The following is a 14,590-nucleotide window of genomic DNA, read 5'->3' as shown; positions in this document are numbered from 1 at the left end:
GGCAAGCTAAGATGATTTTTACATTTTAAAAGATTAAAATGTAAAAATCATTCTTAGTTCATAGGCAACATAAAAACAGGCAAGCTGATCTTAAGGCCAATTGCCAAACCCTGAATTATATCAATATTGACAGAATTAATAGAAGTCCATTTAGACAAAGAGAAAACTATTGTACAGAAAGAGGCATTTAAATATTTATTTCTAGGATAAGATGCATCAGATTATTGTTTATTTTGAATATATTAATTAAACAACAGTAAACATGTATTGTATTTTATTTTATATAAGATATTGTGCTAGGTATTAAGGATTAAATGAAAAAATAAATGACACAATCTCTACTTTCAGTTACTCAAATGATTAATAAGCATGCACTTGTTTGAGACAGTGTGCTAAGTGGGGATACAAAGACAAAATGAAATAGTTCTTGTCCTCAATGATCTTACATTCTATCTAGGAGATAATGTGTGTGTTGATATATGTACATACATATATGTCTGGATAGAATAAAAACCATAATAATACTTATATAATGCTTTAAAGTTTATTAAATATTTCATATTATCTGATTTTATTTTCATAATAATGTTGCTAAGTGCTATTATGATTCCCAATTTACAGATTAAAAAATAGAGTCTGAACAAAGTTAGGTGGCTTGTCTAAGACCACAGAGATAATGAATGTCTGAGTTCCAGCACATTATCTACTATACTACCTCGCTTCTTAAGATACTATGAGGGAGGAAAGCAGAAGCAACTCGGGGAAGTAAGGAAGGTTTCATGTACAAGGTAGTGTTTGATTTAAACTCTGAAGAAGGATGTGGAAATGAGGTTAAAGTGATTTCTAGGAATTGGAAACAGTCAGCCAGTGTCAAGGTGTAGAGATGGGAAATGAAATGTTATGTATGATGATAACAAGTCCAGTTTGGGTAGAACATAGAAGAATAATGTAAGAGGCTAGAAAGGTAGACTTGACCTAAAATTTGAAGATATTTAAATACCATACTGGAGAAGAGTATGTGGTTGCTATTAGAGCAATGGCTGGATTATAGCATATGATCAGATCTGACCTTGAAGAAAAACATTTTAGCAGTTATGTGGAGAATGCATTAGAGAGTGGAGAAACTTAAGGATGGAAGATCAAGTGAATTAGGGCAGTTTCTGTATACATAGAGTAAAGGCGGCCAGGTGTAAAACTTGGGGCACAATTTGAATGATTCATCATTGAAGGAGGCTAAGGGTTAGCTAGTTGGCAAGAATAGACAAGAGACAGCAGTATTATGAAAACTATTATGAATAGAATGTTGGATAGTGTCAGAAGCTACTGAGAGGTTAAGAAGAAAGAGGATTAAGAAAAAGCCATCAGATGTGGATCTTTTCAACAGTGAGGTGATTCAGGTCAGCTCCAATGGTCTTGTGATGAAGAGAGCCATCTGCACCCAGAGAGAGGATTGTGGGAACTGAGTGTGGATCACAGCTTCATATTTTCACTTTTTTTTTTTTTTTTTTTTTTTTTTGTGGTTTGCTTGTATTTTGTTTCCTTCTCATTTTTTTCCTTTTTTATTAGATTTTTCTTGTGCAGCATGATAATTGTATAAATATGTATAGAAAAATTACATGTTTAACATATATTGGATTACTTGCCATAAAGTAAGAAAAAGGGAGAGAGAAAACAATTTGGAACACAAGATTTTACAAGGGTGAATAATGAAAATTATCTGTGCTTATGTTTTGAAAATAAAGAGTTAATTAAAATTAATTAAAAATTAGGCTAAAAATGAAAGAAATTTTTAAAAAGAATTAAAAATAGAATTGAGTACCAAAAAAAAAAAAACATAAAAAAAAGAAAAAGCCATCAGATTGGGAGATTAAGAGATCATTGATGCTGTTGGAAAGGATAGTTTCACTTGAGTGATGATATTGAAAACTTGGTTGCATAGACACACATGTATGTTAGTGGATATAATTTGCAAAGTAGGTTCTAATCAGAGGCCAAGAAATTCATTATGTATTATAAGAGTTCAGAACAGGAAATGCTTACTTTGAATGGAGAGGATTAGGGAAGCCTTTATAAACTAGGTTAGCATTGGAATTGCAGCTTGAGAAATATAATTTCAATAGGGGTAGATGGGTATTAGGAACAGCTAGACAGCATAGTGGATAGTGACACACCTAGGGTCAGGAAGATTCACCTTCCTGTGTTCAGATCTGTCCTTATACACTAATATGACCCTGGGCAAGTGCTTTATCCCTGTTTGCCTCAGTTTCTTCATCTGTAAAATGATTTGGAAAAGGAAATGGCAAACTACTCGAGCATCTTTGCCAAGAAAACCCTCAATTGAGGTCACAAATAGTCGGATACAACTAAAAACAGCTGAACAGATGAGTATTAATAAATAGGGAGGGCATTGTAGGTATAGAAAACTGGAAGCAGAGACATGGAAGCAAAATTTCTATCTATATACCCATCCAGAAGTAATATCAAGGCATATTTTTATTATATTATGAAGTAAAATACAATATTTAGATTTATTTATTGACTAGTTAATGTCTGTTCATTTGTCACATTGCTATTAAAACAACAGTTAAAGATTTACAATTAATAAATAGTAGTTTTTTTTCTTTTAAGATCATTTTGAAGTTAAACTTGAAAACCAAGAAGGTTGTAGAAAAGAATCTTCAGGCAAAATAATTTAAACACTTGAGGGAAAAGTGACTGTCTATAGTCTCCATTTCAGCACAGTGCACACTATATTGCATAGTGTAAACTTTCTAAATGCTTATTCAATTTAATTAACTGCTCTTGACTTTTTTTGAACATTGTAAGATGACAGAGCCAATTCTTCGTTTTGAAATTTTATATTCTTAACTTTAAAATGTCATTATGTTTTTCTAAATTTTAGTTCTCAGGTTGACAGAGAATTTGAAGTTATTGTGCCAGATTCCATCACTTCCTGGGTGGCTACTGCCTTTGTGATCTCTGAAGACTTAGGACTTGGAATGACAACTGTTCCAGTGGAGGTAGCATATTAAAGGGCATTTTGGTTTAAGTCATGAGGCCCTGAAGCTAAAAATAATATAGGCTTCTGGATTTCTAACTTTATGATGCTCACAGATACTTAGACTTTCTGACAATAATTTGCTTACTTACACACATTCCATGCTCTGTCCCTCATTTTTTTTTATGTTTTAATATTTTTATTTTCTCTGGTTATACGTAAAACAATTTTTTACATTTTTTTTTAAATTTTGAGTTTCAGATTCTCCCCATTATTCCCTACATCCTCTCATTGAGAAAGTCTGTGTGAAATTGTGCAAAACATTTCCATAAAAGTCATGTTGCAAAAGAAAACATAGATCTCCCTCCCACTCCTTCCAAAAAAAACCCTCAAGAAAAAAAATAGAGCTAAAAAAAAATATGCTTCAGTTTATATTCAGACACATTTAGTTCTTTCTCTGGGTATGGATAGAATTTTTTTTATCACAAATCCTTCAAAGTAGTCTTGGATCATTGTATAGCTGAAAATAAAGTCATTCATAGCTGATCACAACTTTTTTTTTTTTTTCTATAACTATGCATCCACACCATACATTTTACTTTAATTAAGCTTGTGGAGGACTTTCTAGGTTTTTTTTGATAGCATCCTTCTCATCATTTTTTATTGAACAATAATATTCTTATATACTCATGTACCACAATTTGTTCAGCCATTCCCCAATTGATGGGTATCTCTTCAATTTCTAATTTTTTGCCCCAAGAAAAGATTCTCTTTTCCCTTTTGTATTTCATGCTGTTTACATGTAAGTGTGTTGTTTTTTTTAAATACAGAATGTCCCAAAAGTCTTAGTGCAGTTTTAAGCTTTAATAGCTTATTATGTATAAATACCTTAAAGTAGCAATGAGATTTTTGAATTGCTTTATGTATATAAAGGTCATATGAAAATGTTCCTATTAAGAATCTTGAATTGTATTGCATAGCAACCCAGAAAGCTAACCCTTTAAGTGACAAGTGGTGATTTCTTTACACCAGAGCTCAGGAAGTGTATTGATGTATTTTGGTTTTGAAACCAAAATTGCTGAGAGAAGAGTGATAATTTGAGCTTCTTATTGGGTTGATCCATTTTATAAAGAGTCTTAGAAGAACCATTTTTGGAATGTTCATTTCACATTTATAGCCATGTTAAAATGTCAGGGTTTTTAGCTCAAGTGAATTATATTGATAAAGATGTTTTAAATAACTTTTGGTGACTTTATCTCTTATTAAGTTAATAAAACTATAACTCATACCTCCTACATCTTCTTGATGTGTTTTCTAGGATGCTAAGATAAGCTGCTTGATCTTTGCAATTTTGAATCTCAGTGAATATTGTATTTAAATGTATTGCTTTTAGGATCCCTCTGCATAGTGTAGTCACTGTTCAAACAAGTCCTGCAAGAAATAGAATAGAAATAACATCACCTCTCACTCTGGCCCTATAACCTTTACCAATTTAAGTTAATAAAATAACTAGACATGAGGGTATTGGAATAAACAGAAGAAAATCTTGTGCTTTGTAGTCAAATGTGAGCTTCTAGAGAATCCTTGGAATTCTTTTTTTATCTTCAGTGCCTAACATAGCGTCTGGAAGATATTTAAGGCTTAGTAATAAATGTTGATTATCACCCAGGACATTCTTAAAATAGAGTATTTATATACAGAACTCCCGTGCATGGAGAAGGCTTGTATAATGCTTTGTAAACTTTCATTAGGAAAACAATTTATTGGCAGTAACCAACTAAGTTGTCTATTTAATGGCTTAACATTAAAAAGTCTTGGACTTTAGTGATGAGAAAGGACCTTAGAGAGTTTATATTATTAAACTCCCTTATTTTTATAGATTAGTAAACTGTAGTTTGGAGGGATGAAATGGTTTGCCTGAAGACATATAAGTAGAAGTAGAGTCATTGGGATAATTGCTTTTTATTACATTAAAAATAGTCACTCTTTTTCCTTTACAGCTACAAGTTTTTCAACCATTTTTCATTTTTTTGAATCTTCCATACTCAGTTATTAGAGGAGAACAATTTGTTTTGGAAGTAACCATATTCAATTACTTGAAAGACGCCAGTGAGGTAATGTATTCAGGTTTTTTAGGAGCTTAAGCATTTTTATTTCATGAGACAATATATGTGTACTTGCATGTGTTTATTCATCTGTCTATATTTGTTTATGTGTGTGCCAATCTATTTTAGGCAGCTAAGTAACATGGTGGATAGAGCACCTGGCCTGAAATCAGAAAATCAGAGTTTATATTAGTCCTCAGACATGTCCTAGCTCTGTTCCCTTGAGCAAGATATTTAACCTTTGCTTGCCTCATCTGTAAAATGGGGATAATAATAATACCTACCTTGTAGGATTGTCATGAAGATCAAATGAGATAATAATTGTAAAGCATGTAGCATATAGTAAGCATTATAGAAAAGTTTGCTATAATAACAAATTAATAATGATAAAGTTCTTAGTATCCAGGGATCTAGGTGGGTCTACCTTAAAAAAGCTTTTGGGTGATTGCTGAATTGAATGTTTGAGTTATTTGCTTCTGTTTTAAACTATTTAAGAATGGTAATAATGTACATGAAGCCTTTTAAAAATTCCTTCCCAGCATGACTTTTTCATTTTAGCTTGATCTCCTTATTATTGAGAAGATTCAGATTGATCCTATATCATTTTCTTATTGATCCTTTTTATACTTAATTGATTTTGTCCTAAAATTGCTTTTGTCTTCTAACTGCTTAAGACTTGATATTTTTTGTCTCTGAATTTGCTTTAGAGTTTAGCTGGCCTGTAATAGATGTTTTAAAAACATAGCTCTCGTCTCAAGGATTTTAACTGACCTTGGAGAATGTGTGATGAAGCAAGGGAATTTGGGCCTGATAATCTTTATTTCGCCAAGCTATCCTTCAAGGATGTCTGGCTTGCTGTCCAGAAGTCTGAGCTGCTATCTTGTACCTGGACTCAAACAATGAGTACTTTTTGGTTTTATGAGAGAAGGGAGGTGGAGTGAGGAGGTATTATTGCTAATCTCTATTACTAAACTTCCAACCAATCATGCTACTCCTTGCACTTTAGCTCTGTTACTGGTCATGTTGCACTTAATTCTATGACGTCATCTACTCTGCTTTATATTTTTGTTTTGTTCATCCCAAAACCTGTTTAAGAAGATTTGTGCTTTTGCTCAGGGTCTTTGACATTAATGGAGTCAAGCCATTGACCCATTTATTGACAGATAGCATACCTCTGCCAATAAATCTTATTTTGCTTATAGATTTGTATCAGTTTACCCTTTTGTTAAAATTTACTTATGGCATTTTCTCTGAGACATGACTTTTTTCTTCCTTCAAACATCTTCCTTCCCCCTCCGTCCCTCCCTTCCTTCCTCCCTCCCTTCCTTCCTTCCTCCCTCCCTCCCTCCCTCCATTCCTTCCTTCCTTCCTTTCTTCCTTCTTTCCTTCCTTTCTTTTCCTTTTTTTTTTTTTTTTTTTCTGGTGAGGCAACCAAAAAAAAAAATAAAATTGAGGTTAAGTGACTTGCCAGGGTCACCCGCTAGTGTTAAGTGTCTGAGGCTGGATTTGAACTCAAATCCTCCTGACTTCAGGGCCAGTACATGTGCTATCTAGCTGCCCCTCTTTTTTCTTAAATTGTTCCTCCTGTATGGAATAAATTGCCACCTAGTTTTTGATATTCTATTTCCATGACTTTTTCTTTTCTTTTTTTTCTTTTTTCTGCAAGAGAAAGTTTATTTTCTATGAACATATATCAAACAAAATATTGGGCTTGAATTCCATTCTTTCTCTTCTTGGTTGGGAAGTTCTTTCTGCAGGCTATGTAATGAGACAGGAGTCATATGGAGGCCACATTTTTACAAGTTTAATAGCAGAATTTTGTTTCTCATTAGCTCATAGTATAAGTACCTGGAATCTGCCCTGAGGCATCTCTCTGGGCCAGCCCAAGATTTAGTTCACAATTTAGACTCAGAACATGTTTCTTCTTAATCTATAGCTGTTTCTTAATGGCTCAGATGAGGGTGTGGTCTCTTCAATTATTCTCCTCAGTTCAAAATATTCTTTTTCCTTAGATTTGTTTAAAGTTCTTTGTCTAAATGTCTTCTTTGTCTTCATCATCTTATGCCTTTTGTCACTTTTATTTGTATGTATCATATCCTTCCCTATTAGATTGTAAACTCAAACTCTTTGATTTTAAATATTCACCTTTTCACGATACAAAAATCAGTGGACGTGGCAGTGGGAGCAAGAAGAATGTCAACCACTTTTCTGTCCTTGTGATTCAGGGGGATTAAGAAAAGGAATTACTAGTCTTGGATAATGTTGAAAGGACCATGATGTCCAGATTTCAATGAATGAGAATGGATAGTTACATTCTAAGGAAGACATTGAGTATGAAAACAAGTTTCTTTTTTTTTTTTTTTTTCTTTTATGAAGGTATGCTTAAATTAGATTGATGCTATTGTTCACATCTGAAAGTAGGACTTAAAAAAAAATTCTATCCATCTAATGATATAGAAGAAGGAGAATGTTATATTGCTCTGGAAGTAGAAATCAAGCTAAATGGAAAATAGTGTGGTAGAAATCTCATAAAAGAGAAAGAGTAGATCAAATAATAGATTGTTTTACTTCTATCCTAGCTTTATCATATGTTCCAGGAATTTGTTCATCACTTCATTGGCTTATCATTCTTATCATCTTTGGTATCACTTGTATGAAAAAGAATGAAAGTTTATGGAAAATTCAGATTTAGGAACACTTTAATGAAGGGTAAAGTATTGCTTCATGGGTGGGAGGGGAGCAGGCACATTGGCTCATTAAAGTTAATTGAGGTGTGATGATTAAAAAGATTCAAGAGACATAATTTCTTGATAATTTAATAATTTTATTAATAACAATAGCATGTTTATTTTTTAATTAAAATTTTTTTGGAAAAAAATTTCAATAGCATTTTATTTTTCCAAGTATATGTAAAAATAATTTTCATCATTAATTTTGGTAAGACTTTGTATCTCCAAATTTTCTCTCTCTTCTTCTTATCTCCTTTTCCCTAAGAAGCAAATAATCTGATATAGATTAAATATGTATAATTCCTTTAAAGATATTTCCATAATTATCATATTGTGCAAGAAAAACCAGACCAAAAGGGGAAAAAAAAAACAAGAAAAAGAAAACAAACAAACAAATGAGAAAGCACTATGCTTCAGTTCATATTCAGTCTCCGTAGTTCTCTTTCTGGATGTGGATGACATTTCCATCCCAAGTCTATTGGAATTGCTTTGACTCACCACATTGTTGAAAAAGGTCAAGTCCATCACAGTTGATCATCATATAATCTTGTTACTGTGTACAGTAACAAGTGTTACAGTGTTAACAAGTGTACATGTTCTTTGAGCATTATATTTATTAATAAAAAGATGTTAATCTGACCATCCAAAAGATAATCATGGTGGCAAACTCACAGTTAATATATACCCTTGAAGAGTAGGTGCTCTCCAGGGTGGGAATCAGTTATGATCAGTTAACAATTAATGAGTGAATGAATATTATAGTGAGGGACTGAAGGTGACATGATGTCACCTTTGGACAGAGACTGTCTCCATACCCAGACTATCCAGCCTTGGACAATTTAGTCAAAAGGAGCTGTTTTTTTCCCTAGCTGTGTGTGAATACAATTCACTTTAGACTAGAGATTCCTTGTAAGGAATGGGGTGGGGTCAGATAGAGGAAAAGTTAGCTCAATCATCAAAGACTGAGATTTTAAAAATAGAAAAATGAGAAACTCTGAATCTTTCCAAATCATTAATTATTAATAATCTTTTTTTCAGAGGAAGAGGAGTGAAATCAAATTTTTATTTCATTAACTGCAGTTGAGGACTGTATTATAGCTGGATGCTATAAAGCTATAGTTAGAATTGATTCAAAATTCATGAATATAGGTAGGAGAAACTTCAAAGGTTCAATATAAAAATAAATTTGTGTTATTTTATTTTGCAGGTTATAGTAACTATTGAGAGAAGTGACAAGTTTGATATTCTTATGGCTTCAAATGAAGTAAATGCCACAGGACATCAGCAGTCTATACTAGTGCCAAGTGAGGATGGGAGAACTGTGCTTTTCCCAATTAAACCAAAGCATTTAGGACAGATTCCAATCACTGTGACAGCAGTTTCACCCAGTGCCTCTGACGCCATCACCCAGAACATTTTAGTAAAAGTAAGTACTTGAAGGGGTAATTTAGTGACAAATTATATTTTATTATAAAGGAAACGGGGTAAGTAGAGTATCTATTTTTATATTTATTACATTCTTAGGAGAGAATTAAAATTAATGATTTCTTTTTGGTGCATCTTATAGTCAATGACTTACTGCTTTTAGGAATATAATTTTTTTGAATATTTGGCACTTTTCCCATTTAAAGTTAACTGGGGAATAAGACCATGACTAATTGTCTGTTATAGTCAATTACATTTGAGAGTATTAAAATGGTCTCTATTAAAGTATGAAGAATTAATTTGAATATTTAATCTCAAATTAGATAATGTGAGAAGAAGAAATGTCAAAAGCTTATTTGAAGTAAATCTTTACATTGAGGACATGCTATGAATACTTCTAAACACTTGCCTTCCTACCTCTCAATTCTGCTTTTGTTTTCTTTCCTCATTCTTTTGGTTGCTGATCATATCTGCAAATTTGGGTTCAATAATCATCTCTATGGAGACAACTCAAATCTACATATTTTTTTCTCAGTCTTTGTAAAGAATCAATGTTCCATATCATTACCTGACCTTCCATGTGGAATGTCCCTTTGGCATCAAAAACTCAGTCTGTCTAAAATTGAACCCTTTGTTTTTCCTTCACAAAAAAAAAAAAATCCCTCTTGTCATCCTTACCTACATTTTTTTCTTTGTGTGTCTATCACCAACCTTATAGGTCTAAAAGTTAAAATAGCATCTGTCACATCATAAACTCTTAATATTTATTGATTGATCATTCCAGTAATCTAGCTTCATAGCCTCAGAATCATGCTAGATTCTTTACTTCCCCTGCTCCCCATATTTAACCATTTGCCAAATGTTGTTGATTTTATTTTTACATCTCTTAAAACTATCTTTCCATTTACCTAGCCATCACCCTAGTTCACATTATTGTTACCTCTAATTCAGGGTATTACAATAATTTCCCGATATATATTCTTCTTTAGAGCTTTTTTCTTCCTCTAGTCTATCCTTCACACAGTTGCTCAAACAACCTTCCTACAACATAAGTATGATTGTGTTCCTTTCTTACTCAAAAAAGTGTAGATGGCTCCCTATTGTCCATTTCATATCTTCTATGTTTGACTCCAACTCACATTCCCAGTATTTTTTGCATTTTCTCCCTTCATGCACTATGTCCCAGTCAGCCTGATCTATTAACTATCTCCCCAATTAAATACCTATCTTCTATCTCTGAGCATTTGTATAAGTTATCTTTCATGTCTGAAATACATTTCTTTTTTCATCTTTACTAAACTTTAAACAGAAACTCAAATGTTATCTCTTTTGTGAAAGTATTCCCTGATCCTTTAGGAATCAACCTTAGAGAGCATAAATGTTCTCTCTCTGTCTTCCAGTGTTTTGCTTTTACCTGAGTCCATGCATTTTTAGGGCAGGGATGACTTTGTTTTCATATCATTAGTGTTTAGCACAATTCATATACATAATGGATACTTACTAAGTGTTTATTGTATGAATGAATAAAAGTAGAATGAAATGCTTGTTAGCCAGAGCTAAATTCCTACTTGCTTTTGTAGTTTTTAGATTTGGTGATTCCATGGAAAATTCTAATTTTTGGAATCTTTTGGAAAGGGATTGTCTTTTTCATTTAAAAATATTTCAAATTGGAATAAAACAGGCATTTCTATAACATAATAAATAAAAAGATGATTGCACATGAAACTGCAAATCTGCTATGCACAACTTGCTATTTCTTTCAAACATACAACAAAAATATCATGTAAATTTCTTTTTCCCCCTCTTCTCCTTACCCCTATCCTAGAGATGACTACTATTAGATACAAATAGGAAAAGGGTTTTGAAAGAATTCCAATATATAACTACCTATGCCTTATTTAATTAGAAGAGAAGAGCTCTTCGAAGGGATTTTTTTTTTTTTTTTGGTATTTTTATTCTCAGCTTCTAAATCCAGTACCTACTACTTATTGGCACTTAACAAATATTTAATTGATTGAAAGAAAGTTGATGGAGCATGTGGTGCAATGGATAGAGCTCTAGATTTGGAGTCCAGTGACCTGGTCCACTAGGAAGTTAGTCAATAAACATTTATTAAGTTCTTACTCTGTGCCAGATACTATAACTAAGCATTATGGATACAAAAAGAAACAAAATATGGGCCTTGCTTTTAAAGAATTCACATCCTAATGACCTGGATTTGAGACTCAATTTTTCACTTATTAGTTGTATTAACTTGGGCAAGGCTCTGGACCTCGTGGCCTTAGTTTATCTTTTTGTAAAATAGGATTATTTGTGGTACCTCATGGTGATACTATGAAGAAAGAGTTTTGTAAATTATTTGTTAATACAAATTGCCACTGTATTATTTTAAAATATGATTTAAAGTGTTGTGCAACTGGTAAGGTATTCTCATTTATAACTAATTCAATTCTATAAGTGGTTTAATAAATATTGAATTAATTATATTTATTTGCTTTGTTAGGCTGAAGGAATAGAGACATCATATTCACAGTCTCTCCTCTTGGATCTGACTGACAACAAATTATCAACTACAAACCACACTTTGAGCTTCACCTTTCCTCCTGATAGGGTGATTGGTAGTGAAAAAATTCATATCACTGCTGTTGGTAAGAATACATTGTATGGGTTTATTGTTTTTTTATGTTTGTAGCTCTGTAGATTTTTTCCTTCCTGTTACTCCCCTAATAGGAGACTGGGGGAAAATGATATCAACCCCTACTGAGTTCCGACCATAGAACAAAAAGGTATCTTACATAGACTTATAGATAGCATATATCTCTGACTCAGTAAATTGGAGGGAGGGATTGGTACAGAGAAATAATATCTTTAGTATATAGAATACAACTCTGATCAACTTCTGACTTGTTCTAGAACCTGAATGATGTAGGTCTTTCTGGGAAAATCAGGAAGATAATTTTGCTAACATTGATACAGTTCTTTAAGAGAAAGTTCCTATGTGAAAGCAAAATCAGTTTTGTTAATATATAATGGAAATTTTACTATATTCTCACAATACTTTTAGGCTCTAAGCAGATCAAAAATGCTACAGTCAGATGAGATTATGATTATATCTAAACTTACCTTGAGTTTTTGATTTAGAAATAATTTTTAATTTATTCTATGTTTGGCAAATTAATTATTTTTATGAGACCTAAAATAGATGGGATCAGAAGGAGATGATACCAAAAACTCTAAGCTATATAAGATCTTTTTATTTTCTATAGTCATGAGAAATCCAACTATTAAATGTTCATTGTGGTCTTCTCCAAAACACAAGTAGCCAAGACAATAGGAATCCACTCATAGGCTTCAGGCAACACAGAATTATAACCTTTTAATTCAGCTTTTACTAGCATCAAAGTAAGATTTAGGTCACTATGAAAGCATAACCTCTCTCCAAATAGTGTGATTATACAGCTGTGTTTTACAAATAGAATATAGCAAGAGAAAAAATTTTAATTAATGACATCTGAATTTAATAGCAGTACCAGGCCACCAGGATTTTAGGATCTGGGACAAGCATTTTGTTTTAACCTCTCAGAGTGTCTGCTAATTCACATCTGCCAGGGTAACAATCCTTTCTATTTTTCTATTCCATATGTTCCCCACTTGTCCTCTGAAAACAAAAGCTAAAGTAAAAACATCCAATTTAAGTTGAAATTAAGTTGAAATTCTCAGAAAGAATAAGTACAGAAACTTTAGTTTTCCATTCAATGGACCTATTTGTCCAAGTATCTTCCATACTGTTGGAATGCCAGGCAGTGGGGAAGTTGGAAATAAAAAATGTTTGTTTCAAGCTCTTATTTAAGGGAAAATGTGCTGAAGCAGTATTGAGAAGGGCAAAACTGAGGTATGTCTCAATGCCCTGGCCCAGGTTTGTCTGACAAAATCTTAATAATAACAAATGAGTATAATTCTAAAAGGATTTGGTCCTCCAGATAAGGGATGATACCTACCAATATCGTTATTTGGGAGGTCCAATTTATTAACTAACACTACTGTTTATTAGTATTAGGGTCTAGGGCAAATCTCAAGAGCAGAGTTTGAGGCACTCATCAGCAGGAGTTAACGATTAGAATGAATTCTTTCAGTCATTTTGGTAACAGTGCATTAGTGAACCTGGCTTTCCACAGTCTCTCCAACACTGACTACCATACCAGTTTTTTAAATTTTTTCCAGTTTGCTTGGTGTGAGGTAAAATCTCATAATTGTTTTGATTTTCATTTCTCTTATTTGTGATTTAAAGCATTCCTTCTTATCATCATTAATATGAGCAAACTAAATAAGAGAGCAATATAATCAATTAAACTAGTTTGGCAACTATTTATTTACGTTTTAAATGAAAATGAAATTTTCTGAAATGCTGTGTCTCCATCAAGCCTTCCCCCTCTCCCCTTAAATCTCCATCATGATTCTTTGTTCATTCATTCTCATTAATTTTTCCTCTTATAGGGTCTACATAGGAGCAAATGGTATAGTTTACTATGTACTATAATTTTTAGGTTTTAACTTAATTTAGTTCTGTTTTTGGTCATATGAATGAAATCTACTATCAAAAATTATTAATAGAGTGCTTGTCATAACTCTCTATATAACATTAATCTTGTGTTTACAGGAGATATTCTTGGGCCTTCTATCAATGGTTTGGAGTCCTTGATTCGGATGCCTTATGGCTGTGGTGAACAAAATATGATCAACTTTGCTCCAAATATCTATGTTTTAAATTACCTGACTAACACAAGACAACTGACAAATAATTTGAAAGACAAAGCTATCCAGTTTATGAGACAAGGTCAGTATTTTAGCAAACAACACTTTTTTTGCATCTTCTAGAAATAGTTAAACCTGTATAGATATTTCAAAGAGATGATTTTTGTCTTACATTTCTTATGGATAGTAGTAGGAAAGTAGTAAGATAGTAGGATGGATTAAAGGATACCACATGGCTACAGATGAGAGAAGCTATTGCTGAAAGGGATGAAGGAGTCTGATATGACTTGGTTAATTCAACCAAACAAGTAGCAAGCAATTCTTTGGGGAAAATTTTTGTATCTTTTTTTTTTTTTTTTGAATTACAGGTGAAAGATACTTTAACATTTAAAAAAATTTTGAGTTCTAAATTCTTTCTCTACTTTCTTTCCTTCCCTCCCTCCTTGAGCAGGCAAGCAATATTGTATAGATTATACATATTTAGTCATGTAACATATATCCATATTAACCATGTTGTGAAAGAAAACACAAACAAAAAAGAACCCAAGAAAAATAAAGTTTAAAAAGTATACTTAGATCTT

The 14,590-nt window shown here is 32.5% G+C and overlaps 1 protein-coding gene across 1 annotated transcript in view; it reads left to right on the top strand.

Annotated features, from left to right (window-relative positions):
• The window catches only part of CD109 (CD109 molecule), a 144,962-nt gene that overhangs the window by 100,935 nt on the left and 29,437 nt on the right, over positions 1-14,590 (top strand). The window contains exons 19-23 of the mRNA XM_074310489.1: positions 2,903-3,020; positions 4,999-5,112; positions 9,040-9,258; positions 11,761-11,905; positions 13,915-14,091. Coding sequence (XP_074166590.1) covers positions 2,903-3,020; positions 4,999-5,112; positions 9,040-9,258; positions 11,761-11,905; positions 13,915-14,091 — 773 coding nt within the window. The remainder of the gene's footprint in view (positions 1-2,902; positions 3,021-4,998; positions 5,113-9,039; positions 9,259-11,760; positions 11,906-13,914; positions 14,092-14,590) is intronic.

The sequence above is a fragment of the Sminthopsis crassicaudata genome, chromosome 4, assembly GCF_048593235.1.
Source record: "Sminthopsis crassicaudata isolate SCR6 chromosome 4, ASM4859323v1, whole genome shotgun sequence".
NCBI classification, from domain to species: Eukaryota; Metazoa; Chordata; class Mammalia; order Dasyuromorphia; family Dasyuridae; genus Sminthopsis; species Sminthopsis crassicaudata.
The sequence above is the reverse complement of the archived record's forward strand: the minus strand, read 5'-3'. Positions and strand labels throughout refer to the sequence as shown.